Raw genomic sequence first — 17549 nt, 5'->3', positions numbered from 1 at the left:
AAAATAGAACCTTTTGGTAGAAACACAGGTTCTCGTGTTTGGAGGAGAAAGAATACTGAATTGCATCCAAAGAACACCATACCCACTGTGAAGCATGGGGGTGGAAACATCATGCTTTGGGGCTGTTTTTCTGCAAAGGGACCAGGACGACTGATCTGTGTAAAGGAAAGAACGAATGGGGCCATGTATCGAGGGATTTTGAGTGAAAATCTCCTTCCATCAGCAAGGGCATTGAAGATGAGACATGGCTGGGTCTTTCAGCATGACAATGATCCCAAACACACAGCCAGGGCAACAAAGGAGTGGCTCCGTAAGAAGCATTTCAAGGTCCTGGAGTGGCCTAGCCAGTCTCCAGATCTCAACCCCATAGAAAATCTGTGGAGGGAGTTGAAAGTCCGTGTTGCCCAACGACAGCCCCAAAACATCACTGTTCTAGAGGAGATCTGCATGGAGGAATGGGCCAAAATACCAGCAACAGTGTGTGAAAAGCTTATGAAGAGTTACAGAAAACGTTTGGCCTCCGTTATTGCCAACAAAGGGTACATAACAAAGTATTGAGATGAACTTTTGGTATTGACCAAATAATTATTTTCCACCATGATTTGCAAATAAATTCTTTAAAAATCAAACAATGTGATTTTCTATTTTTTTTTCCCACATTGTGTCCCTCATGGTTGAGATTTACCCATGTTGACAATTACAGGCCTTTCTAATATTTTCAAGTGGGAGAACTTGCACGATTAGTGGTTGACTAAATACTTATTTGGCCCACTGTATATATATACATTGGGGAGAACAAGTATTTGATACACTGCCAATGGGTTTTCCCATTGGCAGTGTATCAAATACTTGTTCTCCCCACTGTTTATACATAGATACAGAGATCTGAGTCAATATTCAAAGAAAACCAGAAAATTCATTTAAAAGTGTGCAGAATGGAAAAAAACAAGCAATAAAATTGACTGCACTGTAAACAGAAGCTTAACAAGCTCAAAAACTCCAAAACTTAGCTTAATTGCCGCTGCCTACTGTACTAGAGTGTGGTGGCTTTTATTGGTCAATATCTTGTTCAACTGCCTAATCTTGGTTGTACTCGTGTTGCTGCCTCTTGTGGTAGGTTACAGTATAGTTGCATGGAGTTTATCCATTGCTCCAGGGGCATGAAAATGAAACTATCCATTCACAATGAGAAAAAAAGAAAACGAATAAAGTAACGTGTGACGCAGGCGACAATTTGAAAAGTAGTGGAGTAAAAAAGTACTTATACCTGCTGTAAAATGTAGTGAATAAAGTAAAAAGCACCACTTCATATTTGTACTCAAGTAAAGTAAAGATACACACAAATGTACTTAAGTTAAGTGACGACATACTTTTACTTTATTACATTCCACCACTGCACTTAGGTACCATCTGCTTGTGAAGTGAAATCTCAGAACGTTTTTTTACCATTTCATGCAAATGTTTCTTGATTATTGATTTGCCCAAAAGGGTCTGTAAAAAATTTCTGCGTGTTTGTTTACAGATTGTGGCCGGTGGATCATTTGCCATCGCAAGTAAGACTAATCCCAGCAGACTTTTGGTGAGTTAACTTGAGGTCTAGAAGGAGTAGCAAATTATACATTGTATATTATTGCATGGTCACGGCCTCACACAAAAAAAAGTCATTGAAATGTGTCTCACTCTAACCCCTCCCGCAGCATAGAAGTTCTGCCTGCAGTAATGTAGTGGCGTTGGTAAGTGCACTGCTTGCCTTCTGCCTTTACGCCTCCAGCCTCAGCAGCGTAAGCAACAAAGAGTCATGTCCGTCACAGTCCTTCGACAGATATGATGAATTGAGTTGTCCTGTGGATGTCCTACTGGTAAGTTTATTCATTGCAAATTTCCACTATATTCAGACAATAAAGTGAGACTTCCGCCCCTGCTTCAAACTAGGCATATGCCGGAATGATATTCCGACGGTATGATAACCCTAAGCCAAAATATCACGTTTTCACGGTATCACAGTATTGCAGTTACAGTTCTAAAATGTTTTATTAAAAAAAATCCATTAAACGTTTTTTAATTTTTCAAAACATATTACCAAATTGGAACGTAAGTATAATGTTAAGTTTAGAAAAATTTAAATAAAATTAAAATAAATAGAGTGGCTTTAAGTGTGCCTACAGCCACAGCTCAATATTTTTACCCTCAGAACAAAAATAATTGAATTATTTCCCATAAAAAGCACCAGTGTATGACTCGTAGGATGTTTACATTATTTACACACTCTCTTTCGCAACACAGACAGTTGCCAGAGAGAAAAAAATACGTTTTTACCACCACTTGACACACGCTGGAGTTAACTCTCATAGCTGGTGGGAAAAGTTCATGACAATGTCTACTAGTGTTGTTCCTATCATGTTTTTTTGCTCCCGATCCGATCGTTTTAGTTTGAGTATCTGCCGATCCCGATATTTCCTGATCCGATTGCTTTTTTTTTTTTGCTCCCGATTCAATTCCAATCATTCCCGACATTTTGGCAATGCATTAAGAAAAAAATGAATAAAACTTGGATGAATTTTACATTCAACATACAATACATAAGTACTGCATTTGTTTATTATGACAATAAATCCTCAAGATGGAATTTACATTATTAACATTCTTTCTGTGAGAGGGATCCACGGATAGAAAGACTTGTAATTCTTAAAGGATAAATGTGACTTTGTATATTGTGACTAACTATTGCCATCTAGTGTATTTGTTGAGCTTTCAGTAAATTATACTGGAGCCATTTACAGTGCCTTGCAAAAGTATTCGGCCCTCTTGAACCTCGCAACCTTTCGCCACATTTCAGGCTTCAAACATAAAGATATAAAATTTTAATTTTTTGTCAAGAATCAACAACAAGTGGGACACAATCGTGAAGTGGAACAAAATTTATTGGATAATTTAAACTTTTTTAACAAATAAAAAACTGAAAAGTGGGCGTGCAATATTATTCGGCCCCCTTGCGTTAATACTTTGTAGCGCCACCTTTTGCTCCAATTACAGCTACAAGTCGCTTGGGGTATGTTTCTATCAGTTTTGCACATTGAGAGACTGACATTCTTGCCCATTCTTCCTTGCAAAACAGCTCGAGCTCAGTGAGGTTGGATGGAGAGTGTTTGTGAACAGCAGTCTTCAGCTCTTTCCACAGATTCTCGATTGGATTCAGGTCTGGACTTTGACTTGGCCATTCTAACACCTGGATACGTTTATTTTTTAACCATTCCATTGTAGATTTGGCTTTATGTTTTGGATCATTGTCCTGTTGGAAGATAAATCTCCGTCCCAGTCTCAGGTCTTGTGCAGATACCAACAGGTTTTCTTCCAGAATGTTCCTGTATTTGGCTGCATCCATCTTCCCGTCAATTTTAACCATCTTCCCTGTCCCTGCTGAAGAAAAGCAGGCCCAAACCATGATGCTGCCACCACCATCTTTGACAGTGGGGATGGTGTGTTCAGGGTGATGAGCTGTGTTGCTTTTACGCCAAACATATCGTTTTGCATTGTGGCCAAAAAGTTCAATTTTGGTTTCATCTGACCAGAGCACCTTCTTCCACATGTTTGGTGTGTCTCCCAGGTGGCTTGTGGCAAACTTTAAACGAGACTTTTTATGGATATCTTTGAGAAATGGCTTTCTTCTTGCCACTCTTCCATAAAGGCCAGATTTGTGCAGTGTACGACTAATTGTTGTCCTATGGACAGACTCTCCCACCTCAGCTGTAGATCTCTGCAGTACATCCAGAGTGATCATGGGCCTCTTGGCTGCATCTCTGATCAGTTTTCTCCTTGTTTTGAGAAGAAAGTTTGGAAGGACGGCCGGGTCTTGGTAGATTTGCAGTGGTCTGATGCTCCTTCCATTTCAATATGATGGCTTGCACAGTGCTCCTTGAGATGTTTAAAGCTTGGGAAATCTTTTTGTATCCAAATCCGGCTTTAAACTTCTCCACAACAGTATCTCGGACCTGCCTGGTGTGTTCCTTGGTTTTCATAATGCTCTCTGCACTTTAAACAGAACCCTGAGACTATCACAGAGCAGGTGCATTTATACGGAGACTTGATTACACACAAGTGGATTCTATTTATCATCATCGGTCATTTAGGACAAGATTGGATCATTCAGAGATCCTCACTGAACTTCTGGAGTGAGTTTGCTGCACTGAAAGTAAAGGGGCCGAATAATATTGCACGCCCCACTTTTCAGTTTTTTATTTGTTAAAAAAGTTTAAATTATCCAATAAATGTTGTTCCACTTCACGACTGTGTCCCACTTGTTGTTGATTCTTGACAAAAAAATTAAATTTCATATCTTTATGTTTGAAGCCTGAAATGTGGCGAAAGGTTGCAAGATTCAAGGGGGCCGAATACTTTTGCAAGGCACTGTAACTGTTCTGCCCAAATGCATGATGGCAAGTGGAACCATGACTGTGCGTAGTGGCACCAATTTATATATCTTCTCTGCGTTGGGAAATAACATAGGGTGTTGAGAAAAAAAGATCAACTACTACCTTACTTCCCCACATTGCTCTCCACGATATTTCTAATTGTTGAGAGTGATTGTAAGGCTTTAGCCAAATAAAAAAAATGCTCCAAAGACTGCCAAAATTCGCTTTACTCATTTTACACTGCCTTTTAGCTCTATATATAGTAGAGATGGGTGTTTTTGGATTCGATCCGATACCAAGTAATACAAAGGCCAAATATTGTGATCCCGATCCGATATCGATACCGGAAGTTCTTTAACCATGACTCTTAAATTCATATGCACAGAACATTTCCATGCTACACGTTGTATTTGATCAAATTTTAATCTACCTAAACTAAATATTTTTTTAATCTAATTAAAGAACGAATTAATAGTAGCATGTTACCGCCCTCAAATGGTAGATCACTAAAAACAAATCCAATAATCAATAGTCACTTGCCGTTTTTTAATTTTATTTTAATAACACAATTTTCAAACAGATTTTGAAATTTAAAAAAATTAAATTAAATTAAAAAAAAACAACAACAGATCTTGAAATAACTGAAACAGACCTTTAACAAAATAAAAACAAGTAGAAACAAAACATAAGAAATCAAGCATTTAACTGTTTGTAACATAAAAAAATATGGAAAAACATTTCATGAAAAAATAAAAATATGAAACGTAAATTCACAAGAAATAATAATAAATGAATAAGAAATAATAATAAGGTTAAGTAAGAAATTAGGCGTGAGAGGGGGCGGAGGAAAAGCATGCTGTTTGACACAGGATAGGGATGTGAATGGGGGGCGGGAGCACAAGCCGGTGCACTGCTTATGTGTGTGCACTGCTTACGTGCCTGTAGAATGCGAAAGGGAAAAGTAGTACAAAAAGTGTGCACAAAAATATACCCAAAAATTGACAAAGAAAATAATAATAATATATTAATTCCAGATATCGATACTTTTGCTTGGGGATCGATACATAAAATTTCACGCGCTGAATCGAAACATCGATATTTTGGTATCGATCCGCCCATCCCTAATATATAGGTAAAGCGGCGCCATTATAATTTGAACGCGACAATGCGTGAGTACGTCGTGCAGCACATACGTTAATTGCTTTAAATATATTAACGTGACTAATTAAAAAAAAAAGAAAAAATTACCGCCGGTAACACGATAAATTTGATAGCCCTACTTTAAGCCAGAACTAAAGACTCTGGATGAGTGTAAGGCATTTTGTCTGTAACGTTCAATACAAACAGAAGACGATTTAATAAAAAAATACATATATATTAAAAAAAGGCATGTCCGATATTTTTTTGCCGAATCCGATACTTTGAAAATGACGTGAGATGCTGATCGATCGGGTTATCTTTAGTTTGTAGTCCAGTGCGGCTTCTTTATGGATTTTACAGGCTAATAAACTCCATGTTTTTGGCTATAAGTATTACATAATACAACATGGATATATGCAGCTTGTAGTCCAGTGTGAATGATAGACTGTGAGCAGAGGAATGTGGCTGGATCAAGACTACAATGTAACCATTAAGGGCTCTAAATATCAAGGCTTTTTAGATTTTAAAGTTCAAAATGGGAGTGATGGAGTGTTGGTGCGGGTCAGAAACCTCTCAGCTGAATTTTGGACGTATTGTAGCTCCTTGTTTAAACAAGTAAACGGACTGCATTTGGATAAATGCTCTTGGGAGAATTATTAAAAAAGTAGTTTGGAATATTAAATACTGTCAATCTTTCACGTAACATATGCGGGAGACTACGTATCACTGGTGGCACTTATACTACACTTAGGAACTATTAGTGGAAGACTTTTAATTGACCTTTTAACACACGACTGGTCTATTTCAGGGGTACTGCTGGACTGTGCTACTGTTACTAATGCTCTATGCCATTGGGGCCTTTATCCTGCACTGCCTCATTTCATTCTTCACTCTGAAAGGCCTCAGAACTGGCTGATATCAGGAAACAGGCACACTTGTCTAATGCATAGATGAATAGCAAAAGTAAATGACAACTTGTTACACTTTCTGTATTACTATAAATGTCAAGGACATAGCAACATGGATATTTGTGATTCAAATCGAATCTACCTTGTTGAAGTGTATGTCAATTCAGGTTCATTCTGCTTGTATACACAACATAATGGTTTTGAAATAAAAAAAGGATTCTTGTGTAATTGAAGTATGGACTTTTGACTTTAATCCTAGAGATTTTACATTTTAAAGTGTATGATTATGCATGCACACATACAATGTCCCATCAGGAAGGAGACAAATATGATAAATGTGTTTTGGTCTAAAACAGACATGTTCAAAGTGCGGCCCGGGGGCCAAATGCGGCCCGTGGTCAAATTTCATCCGGCCCCCAGCCACTGTCATAAGATCAATAACGTCTGGCCCACACACAGACTTAATAAATTGGCTAGCAGTACTGCTACCAGCATATGAAGTAGCTTACACATTAAATGTTGCTCCTCATTTACCCACTAAAAGGCAGCAATACTCTAAGCAACATTACCCGGTGTGACCCTTGACTTCCAGTTTTCTAAAATGTCAACAATAAACAACAACAAAAAAGTTAACTGCGACGGCCGACGCTTCAAGGATAGGTAGAAATTGGACGCAACACGCAATACGCAACAACTGTGTCTGCCTCATTTGCAAAGAGACAGTCACTGTTTTTAAAGAGTTCATTGTGAGGCGATATTACCAAACAAGACACGCTGACATGTACGTCAAGATTACAGCGAAGATACGCAGCGAGAAATTGAAGCAACTTGAAGCTAATTTTATTTCACAGCAGCAAGATCCCGAGAGTCGAAAGAGAACGCCACAAAGGCTAGTTGCGAGATTGTTGAAATTATTAATTTAAAAAAATAATAATAAAGCAAATGTGACACACAGAATGGCTAGCTAAAATTTGCTTAAATATATTGTTCTACGTAAAGGACGTCAGCCAAGGTCGGCCAACCACATTTTTACCACACCAAATCTGGCCCCCTTTGCAAAACGTTTGGACACCCCTGGTCTAAAATGTACTAAGCTGGAATCCTAGCCCATGGAACTTGAGTTGCTCGTCTTTCTCGCACACGTCTTTTCAGATCGGTTCACAATTTTTGGATCGAATTTGGATCATGGCCACTCTGACATATTGACTTTGTTAAGTCCATTTGGAAGACCCATTTGCCCCAATTTGTAGCTTCTTGGCTGATGTCTTGAGATGTTGCCAATTATTTGCATGTAAAGTTCTTTCTTCTCGATGCCATCTATTTTATGAAGAGCTCCAGTTCCTGCTGCATACAAATAAGCCACAACATTATGCTGCCACCCCAATGCCTCATAGTTGGCATTGATTTCTCAGGTCTACAAGATTGTGCCTTTTTCCTCCAGATGTAACAATGGTCATTATATGGACTCCAGACCACTGTACTTGATCTTTCCAATAGATATCACATACTGTACACATACGTGTTAGGCCAGATGTCTAAAGCCGGAGTTGGTAATGTATGTAGCCGGCGGCTATCTTGCATCGGACTACTTATATGGCGAGCTCTAAGGAAGCGGATTTAAGGTGAGTGATTTACTCCAGTAAAATATTCTAGGGCTGCAGCTAATGAATATTTTAGTAGTCAATAAATCTATCAACTAGTTAGTTTGACTAATCGAGTAATCAGATTAGGAACATTGAATACATTGCAGGGAGCAGCTGGATTCAGCCATGTTAAATAAGTTATATCATATTCACGATTCCCACTAGAGGGGATCGTGAATAGTATCTACCCAAATCAATAAAACTAAATGCAAACACTTTCAAAAAAAAAAACATTACAAAGTCACTCTAATTAAAAAAAAATACTCGAAGCAGCAAAATTAGATTGGAAGCGTTTTACTAATCGAATTACTTGAGTTAATCAATAATTGATGCAGCACTAAAATGTGCATGTTTGTTTTTTATGTAATTCAGACTGGATGACTAATAAAAAGTTAGGATTTTTTTTTTAACGCAGTTAATTCACTGCATCTCTTACATTTATACAAAACCAATCCGTTTGAAAATTGTGCTATTTATTGCTATTTTAAGTACACGCTCCGTTGACTAACGGAATATTTATTGCATGGGCCCGACGCAAGATGGCCGACAAGTGACAACTCTCGTCTCAATTGGCTCAAGCCACACCTAGCTTTATATATGATATCTATAGTTATTCCTCATCTTGCGAGATGGATCTTGCTGCTGTCTTTGTCATCCATTTACAATAAAGATATATTTAAAATGGAAGGAATGGACTGTACCATTATCTTTTAATAGTGTTAAGGAACAAAAATTAAAACCTTGCTACAATAACACCTACAAGTGCGTCCTGATAACGGGTTACAAAAACGTGTAACCACAAATGGCTCATCTCTTCGTTTCATTCATTTTTATGAAGGTTTCAGAAACTACCCCGTCTAACCGGTAACGTAGATTATTCTTAATATGGCGGCGGTTTCTGATGGTGTGAAGCGAAACTTTCATTTTTGATCAATACCGTAACATTGTTAGGGTCTGTAGTAACCAGGTATATATTCTCAAATTTAGTTTGATATCCCCATTCGGAAGCTTTAGCTCAAATGTTAGAACCAAGCGGTGTTATTTTTGTTTTGATTAATTATTAAACACCGGGCTTCCTTCGAACTAGTTACGGACATTACTGGTGTTCAAGTTCCTGTTATTTTACTGGTAAATCCGTCCGGGGGTGTTGTACTTCGCTTGAGTTGTAAGCCATATTGTCTGATAAGGAACGTGAAAAGTACAGTCACGCCAGAACAGAACGCCCACGTTGATTTATCTGATCGTGAATGTCTGTGTATTTGGATGTCACTCCCAGTCAGAATACGGCGGAACTTGGTTTGCTAGCACCATGTAAGTACTGATCCTACTTCATCTACTGGTCTTGACTACTTATCCCTAAAGCTGTTAAAGATATTGTCATTACTATTAACATATTTACACATAGTTATTAACATATTGACGTTGTTGACTCATAAATAAGAAGCAACAACAACAAAAGACCAAAACTGTTTCCAAACATTTTGATGACTCTCTGAGGAAGAGAAAACCTGGCAGATCAATGGAGAAGATTCTAGACCTGAGCCAATCAGAGCTACAGGAACTTCTGGATCACCCTGAAAAGGTGGAGTCCATGGCCCAAGAGTCTGACGAGGTGAGCTTGTTTTTAGGCTTCTGTGCTACTCTCTCCAATCAGTAACGAGGTGTGTTTAGGGCAGTGGCGGAACTAGGGGGAATAGGAACGAGGCCCCTAAACTCAAAAGATCTTCATAACATCTTTCATAATTTACACATGCCCACAATGGCGAGGCTTACCCCCAGCGCTTAATTTGTAAATCATAAGGTGCCGGAACGCAAAGTACATATGACAGCGCAGGGATGACGAGACGGGCACAGGTCCTGGAACATATGCAGAAAATGGTGCTTAAAACAACACACAAATGCCCACTTGCCATGCTGTGGGATTTACAAGCCTCAATTTCAGGTAATATCCATGGTATAAATGTTATGACAACAATTTACAATTATTTAGGCTATACTCTGCACAGCATGGGCAATTGCCCAAATAACCACAGGTGGGACTTAAAGTAACGTACAGTCTAACTTGTAAAACATAAAAAAAAAAACAGATTACGATAAATAACACAAACCCATTGTTTTGCAAGTTTTATCCCCCTGTCTTCTCTGACCCCAAAGTTCCCACCGCCTCACAAATTGTGCACCCCAAACCCAAATTTCTCATAAGGGTACTGGCCTGTTGCTCCGGCTTTGGGTGGTCTGACTGCTGACACTGTAGTTGGCCCCCACTCTGGGTAGAGCTGAACCCGACCAGCTGCTGCCACGGTAGCAGCCTCCTGCCCCGGCTTAGCTGGCTGTCTGTGAACCTGGTTAGCTGCAAGGTCGCTAGCCTCCCGCCCTCATCCCCGGTTGTTGCTTTTCTGACTCATTTTGAACCACCTTCCTTCTTTTTGAGAAAAGACAGTTAATGCAACTGTCTTTTTGGCATGTTGAAATACCGTTTGATCCTGGCTGCTTGCTCCCCAGATGCTGCAAATTTCCAAAGTTTTTTTTTTTTTAATGTCAGGGGCGTGATTTGTTTGTCCAGCAATCTCCGACTCTTTCAAATGACGTTAATTTTTTATAAACAACATGCAATTCTTGGGATTTGTTGTGTAAAGGAGTTATTGCATATTATTATTTTATTTTTACACAGGATGGAACCACTGGTTATCTGTTTATAAATCCTGTGAATAAAGAGATAAGTAATTCCAATGACAAAGGTTTTAACAAGCTTCATTGATGAATTTTCTCAAGTTAAAGCTTCACGCAGAAATTGATCAAATTATTGCATATTATTTTAATAACTGACCGGATCCACCGTATTTTTACACGAGTGACTTCCGGTCTGCCCGATCCTACCTTGTTTAAATTGACGCTGGAGAGTCGTGTCTCACGTCAAATAATAAAGTCTGCCGTTCGTTTCGAGTGCAACGCGTCGAATCCCTTCTAGGACGCGTCTAAAATGCGGCTGCTCTGCGACTGGTGTGCACTCCCTGCTTGATTTGAATGGCCGCGTTTCACTGCGTTGCTGCCGGGTGTATTCCAGCCTTTACAAGCTTCAGCACAACAGAGAGCAAGTATACCTTATGTCCATAGGCAGATCTATTATTCAGGCGAAGTAGACGATCGCCTTAGGCCCCCAACCAGTAGGGGGCCCCCAACCAGCTGCACTTGCCCCAACGAGCAACGGCTTGGACCACCGGAGCCAACAGCACCCCCAACTATTCGTCATGTATAATATGTCAGCATACCAAACAAACAAATAATAAAACAAAAAAGAAAGCCATTTGAATACTATTTTATATATATATATATATATATATATATATATATATATATATATATATATATGATATTATATCCTCCACACACACACGCACTACAATGGACTGTTCCACGACGACGGACATAGTGTCAGTCGTTTAGCTTCATTTAGCGCCGTTTAGCATTGCTTAGCTCCGCTTAGCTATTTGTTAGCTTCACTTAGCTCTCCCGCGGTCTTCACGCCACTAAGCTCGGTATTTTTACAACTCACTTGCTACTTTGCACGTCGGCTATCGTTTATTTCGAACACATGAACGAACGTGCTCTCCATGAGAGCCAAAGTGCTGTGAAGGAGAAGTTGAGAACAGGCCTCTAATGCCTCTTTTAACTTTCTTCTTCTTCACACCGAACATAAAATACACGACAGCACACCCTGTGGCGAAACAATGTAGTACAGTTCCAATCAGTCATACAATAACACTCAACAGCTGGTTAACAGCAAAAGCACGTCATGTTCGTCATATAAATAATGATTTCTGGAGTTAATCCCACATACTTCAGAATTGATATTATTATATGTTGAGTAAATACGACATAATACAGATTCTACACTAAGAATAGCTTTCAAATGACACACTTCATGACAAATATGATTGGAAATGAATAATTATTATAATTATTATACTACTATTGTATATAGTAGTATACTATAATAGTATTGCTAGAATTTTTTTTTTTTTTTTAGAATTGTTTTGAATACTGTTGGAAAGGCAAAGACAGTGTTCTGAATCTGTTTACCTGCCATTCTTTTGCACTAGTAAATTCTATCAGCATTTAACCTCATAGTTTATTTGTGATTAATTATTATTATTTACATGATTATTTGTACTTTAATAAAGAATTTAAGTGTTCCAAAATAGTTTTGTGAATTAATAAGCGTCAACAAAAATTTCATTGCAAAATTAGTAAAAAAAAGAAAATTATTAGATTAGTCGAGTAATCGTAAAACTAGTCTGCTGACTAATCAGGATAAAATTTGTCGTTTAGGACAGCCTTAGTGTACCAGAACATATTTCCTCCGCAGTTTCCTCCACACCCTTCTCACCTTTTTAACCCCTGACCCATGAAGAGGGCCCCTTGATATGTTTGCCTTAGGCCCCAAAATTGCCAAGTCCGCCACTGCTTATGACATTAAGTCCATCAAATAGACATGAAGAATCGCGAACCAAGAGAACAGTCAAAATAGTACGCTTTCCTTAGTCATAAAACCACAAAAAAATCAAAGCAGTTCAGCATCATGGATTGCGACCACATCATTTTGAGACCCTCTTGAACTTTTTCCAACTAATCTGATCATATTCTGTTTGTAATATAGAGTAAGGCGGCTTATTATGTTTATACTCCTTATTTTTTCAACTCTGAAGATCCAGAACATCCAGTTGGAGAGAGAGATGTCTTTGGCATCCAATCGCAGCCTTGCGGAGGAAAACCTGAACATGAGGCCACACTTGGAGTCACAAAGAGAGGTTCTTGTGGGGAAATATACACAGCTCAAGGCCGTCAGAGAAACCTACAAGGAGCACCAATCCATAATAGGTATGAAAAAGTGAAGGACAGCATTAAAGATATCCAGACACTTTACAGAGCATCATTTTCCCCACATTTATTTTGTTACAGCCATTTTTGTCGAAGGATTTTACCTGCGGATTCTGTATTTTTTTACTGAGACTTTTGCTAATACGGTATGTTAAAAATGTTATACTAGACCCAGAGACACCAACTGCTCCAATTGTGGATGTATATTCAGGGGCGTTCCTGACCAATTTGGGGCCCTAGGCAACATGTTTATTGGCGCCCCCCCCCCCCCCCCCCCCCCCTTTTTCACCACATATATTTAAAAACTCACACTGAAAAAGCACGTTGTCTCTTTGTAATTTATTATATAAAAAAAAGACAACGAACAAGTGCAGAAATTAAAACAAAACTGCTGTAATAACTATTCAAAATCACCTGAAAACACTTAAAAAACAAATGCATTAAATAAATTACAATTGTTATTACAATATGATTAACACCCACCCACACAAACCTATATAAAGACACACAGAACACTTTAAAATGCAACTTTTTTCATATAAGTCATATAAGCTCTATGTCAATAACCGCTAGCTTGCAGTTGCGCTAAGTCTCCGTGCTTATGCTGTTGAAAAAAATCATCACAACAAACCTCTGTTTTTCTTCACGTCTTTGCTGTCTTCTTTCTTTTTCTTCTGACCCGATGGGCTTTTTTCTTTTCATGAAGTTGACTTGTCACCGTAACGTCGCTCAATTGCGGAGGCTAAAAATAGCACCTTCAGGTAGCTCGCTGGTTTGCTGGGTGATGAGACTAGGGTCCGTGGTGAAATTATCGCATCACTAGATGCATCACTAGAAAAATTATTTCATTATTATTTAAAGACTTTTTATGAACGGTTTTGTTGTTCTTTCGTTTTATCGTTTTGTATAATTTTTTGAATACTGCTTTCATCAAATATTATTTGAATGTTTTTCTTGATGCCTTTTTGGACGCTGGTGCGCCCTTAGGCGGTTGCTTAAAATGCCTTATGGGCGGCACGGGTCTGTGTATATTTTTACAAGCAGTTGCTTTATGTTTTGCTCTAACATCAAAAATATTTTGGAAAAGAAATATTAAAGCTCACATGGAGGGATCAAATCAAGCAAATGAGCAAGCGGCTAAAACCCTTTTTGGCTGTCAATTACAGCGAAATGTGATTGGGTGAAATTATTTTTGGACTCTACCAATCACTTGTATTTGTTATCCAGTGTTGTTTTTAGCAGCCATTTCAACTGAAATTACTTCTTAGTATATTTTATTCATTTCAAAATGGTTAATCTTTGTCTAGATTTTTTTTGACAAATATGCAAGCAGTTTTAGTCAAAAAATATTCAAAAGATGTTTTGTCTGCAAAAATTAAGAAAGGTTTTAGTCTAAAAAAAAAAAAAAAAAAAAAGTTTCCAAAAATTTCGATAGCATACATTTTGAAAAATGTATGCAAACTATTATAATAAGACAAAGTTTACTGCAGAATTAAATAAGGACTGGGCTGTCTAAATTACTCTCATTATTAAAAACGAGATGTAAACTGCTACCAAGTTATGTACAAACCACAGAACGCAGCACTTCTTCCTATGATAAGACACAGCACGTTATTTTCAATAACTTATACCGTCCTGAACGCCATACTGAAGCTAACGCAAACACTATGCTAAAGCTACGGGTTACATTTAGTGTGTGATAACCAGTGTTGGGAATAACGCCGTTACATAACAGCGTTATTTTTTCAGTAACAGGGTAATCTAACTAATTATTTTTTCCGCCGTTACAACGCCGTTACCGTTACCGACGGTCAAAAGCGGTGCGTTACTTACTCTGAATAAATTGAAGAAAATACCAGCTGTATCGAGTGTACTCTGCTCTGTTTATTTGTCATCCAAGACTTTGGGTGCGTTCAGGTTCATGGCAATGAAAATATTAAACACACATAGCCTACCTTTGCCGTTGCCGTTTGATACGGTCATAATGTGCAGGTCCTGCACCCATCCGCAGCAAAACTGTTCGTAGCTTTGTAGCGATTTGTGATTTCGGAATCGCTGATGAGTTTAGTAACATACACCAAACAATAAATACAGAAGAATGTCCATTTCGCGTAATTGTGTAAGCCCGTCGACATCTTTACTCCATTTGTCTTCGGCTTGCTAGTAAGGGTCAACATTGTTCACATCCTTAAGTTCTGTTCTTCGCCTTAGTAACGAGTTTGTCTCTTTATCGAACTAGCAAGTTAAAGTTTAATGTCCCGCGAGCTAGACCTGCTTCCAATATGGCTGCGTTGTTGTCAAATCTCACGTGATCCCCCATTCTGTGATGTAAACGCTCGAGCCTAATAGCGCACGTACTTCAGAGCCGGTTGTTTATATGTGAATTGTCTCGCCCTCTGTTTGTATATGTGTATTTGTTGTTAATAAAGTTTGTTAGACAAAAAACAAAAACTTAAGAGCCGGAACAGCGCGTGCGGCAAACACACACACGCAAAACAGATGCAGAGGGATATGATGGCAGAACATTTAGAGGAAAATTTGTCCTTCACGAGGTGGAGATATAAACACTATTTCAAGTTGTTCGAAATTAAAGGAAAGAACCTGCATGTAAAGTGTAATTTACAGTGCCCTCCATAATTATTGGATTTATAATAATTATGTGTTTTTTAGCTTCTAATAATTTTTTTCTTTCTTTCTAAATAATATGAGACCTTAATGGAAAAAAAGACAAAAATCCAACCTTCAATACAAGTGCATTTATTCAGTGGGGAAAAAATCCCACATAAAGAAATAATTGTTTCACATCAAATAATGTGTGTCACAATTATTAGCACCCCTGGTGTTAATACTTTGTACAATCCCCTTTTGCCAACAAAACAGCACCTAATCTTCTCCTATAATGTCTCACAAGATGGGAAAAGACAGAAGGATCTTCAGCCATTCCTCTTTGCAGAATCTCTCTAAATCATCCAGAGACCTGGGTCCTCTCCTCTGTACTCTCCTCTTCAGCTCACTCCACAAGTTTTCAATGAGGTTGAGGTCGGGGGACTGAGATGGCCATGGGAGGAGCTTGATTTTGTGTCTGGTGAACCATTTCTGTGTAGATCTGGCCATATGTTTAGGGTCATTGTCTGGCTGAAAGACCCAGTGACGACCCATCTTCAGCTTTCGGGCAGAGGGCAACAGATTTTGATTTAAAATGTCCTTGTATTTCAAAGCATTCATGATGCCATGCACCCTAACGAGGTTCCCAGGGCCTTTGGAAGCGAAACAGCCCCACAGCACATCTGACCCGCCCCCATACTTCACAGTGGGTATGAGGTGCTGTCTACACACCAACAAGCTGTTTGGGAGGCATGCACGGAGAAAACCTTTCCTCACTCACAATCATAAACGCAAACGTCTGGAGTTCGCCAAGCGGTATTGGGGCTTCAACTGGGACCGTGTGCTTTGGTCAGATGAGACCGAGATTGAGCTTTTTGGCAACAAACACTCTAAATGGGTGCGTGTCACGAAAGATGCGCATGCTGATAAGCACCTCATACCCACTGTGAAGTATGGGGGTGGGTCAGTGATGCTGTGGGGCTGTTTCGCTTCCAAAGGACACATTTTCCTCTGAAAGCTCTTCCATCATATCCATCTGCATCTGTTTTGAGTGTGTGTGTTTGCCGCACGCGCTGTTCCGGTTTGTTTGTCAAAACACTGGCTCTTAAGTTTTTGAGGGTTAGGTCATTATTGAAGGTTGGATTTTTCTTTTTTTCCATTAAGGTCCCATATTATTCAGAAAAAAAATTTATTAGAAGCTAAAAAACACATAATTATTATAAATCCAATAATTATGGAGGGCACTGTATGTCCCGGGGCAAAGCTTTTGTCGACATCTGTGGTAAGCAATTCAAATCTGATTATTTTTGTTGCACTTCAAGTGTAGGATAAACCTGTTTCTGGTGAGGTGTTATAAATATTACAAGGTTCTATAACATAACTACCTGTTTTTGTTCTTTTCTATTCAACTGACTTGAATACTGCTCAGAAAATTTCAAATTCTTTGACATACAACAACTTCTTTTTAAAGTAACGAAAATAGTTACTTTCCCTGGTAACTAGTTACTTTTACTATAGAGTAATTCAGTTACTCAGTTACTTTTTGGAAGAAGTAGTGAGTAACTGTAACTAATTACTTTTTTAAAGTAACGTGCCCAACACTGGTGATAACTGAGCACATACCTGTAAAGGCTAAAGCAACATTGCATATTCTCCCTTGCCAAGATTAGAAATCAAATCTTACCGTGTGTTTCAAAACAAGCAAGCCTGGAGAGGACACTGGTGAGTCTGGCTGGGGGGGGGGGCAGCACGCCACACCGGTAACACAACCAAACACTGCTACGATGGAGGCTAACTACACATACAATAAGAAAATGTCACACATTATGAAGAGATTGGGAGTTGGAACAACACCATTTTTTTCTTTATAAGCTTGTGGAGTTGTACATTTTTATTTCCTCTTAAACATGAATTTATATACTATTCTGAGGATGCACTCCGAAACGTTGTTTTTTGAGTATTTTCTC

The 17549-nt window shown here is 38.6% G+C and overlaps 1 protein-coding gene across 8 annotated transcripts in view; it reads left to right on the top strand.

Annotated features, from left to right (window-relative positions):
* vps37c (VPS37C subunit of ESCRT-I) overlaps positions 1 to 17549 on the top strand; it is a 36916-nt gene that overhangs the window by 9278 nt on the left and 10089 nt on the right. For 6 of the 8 annotated variants that reach the window (XR_009064189.1, XM_057843908.1, XM_057843903.1 and 3 more), the window contains 5 exons: positions 1523 to 1579; positions 1698 to 1859; positions 6358 to 9411; positions 9598 to 9712; positions 12807 to 12978. Coding sequence is in view for 7 of the 8 variants with exons in the window: in XM_057843908.1 (XP_057699891.1) it covers positions 9410 to 9411; positions 9598 to 9712; positions 12807 to 12978 (289 nt within the window). In the remaining variant the exon portion in view is untranslated. Of the gene's footprint in view, positions 1 to 1522; positions 1580 to 1697; positions 1860 to 6357; positions 9412 to 9541; positions 9713 to 12806; positions 12979 to 17549 lie in introns of all 8 variants that reach the window. The other 2 variants (XM_057843907.1, XM_057843906.1) reach the window with 2 other exon arrangements.

Source organism: Corythoichthys intestinalis, chromosome 8, assembly GCF_030265065.1.
Source record: "Corythoichthys intestinalis isolate RoL2023-P3 chromosome 8, ASM3026506v1, whole genome shotgun sequence".
Classification (NCBI taxonomy): Eukaryota; Metazoa; Chordata; class Actinopteri; order Syngnathiformes; family Syngnathidae; genus Corythoichthys; species Corythoichthys intestinalis.
This window is presented reverse-complemented; position numbering and strand designations above follow the sequence as displayed.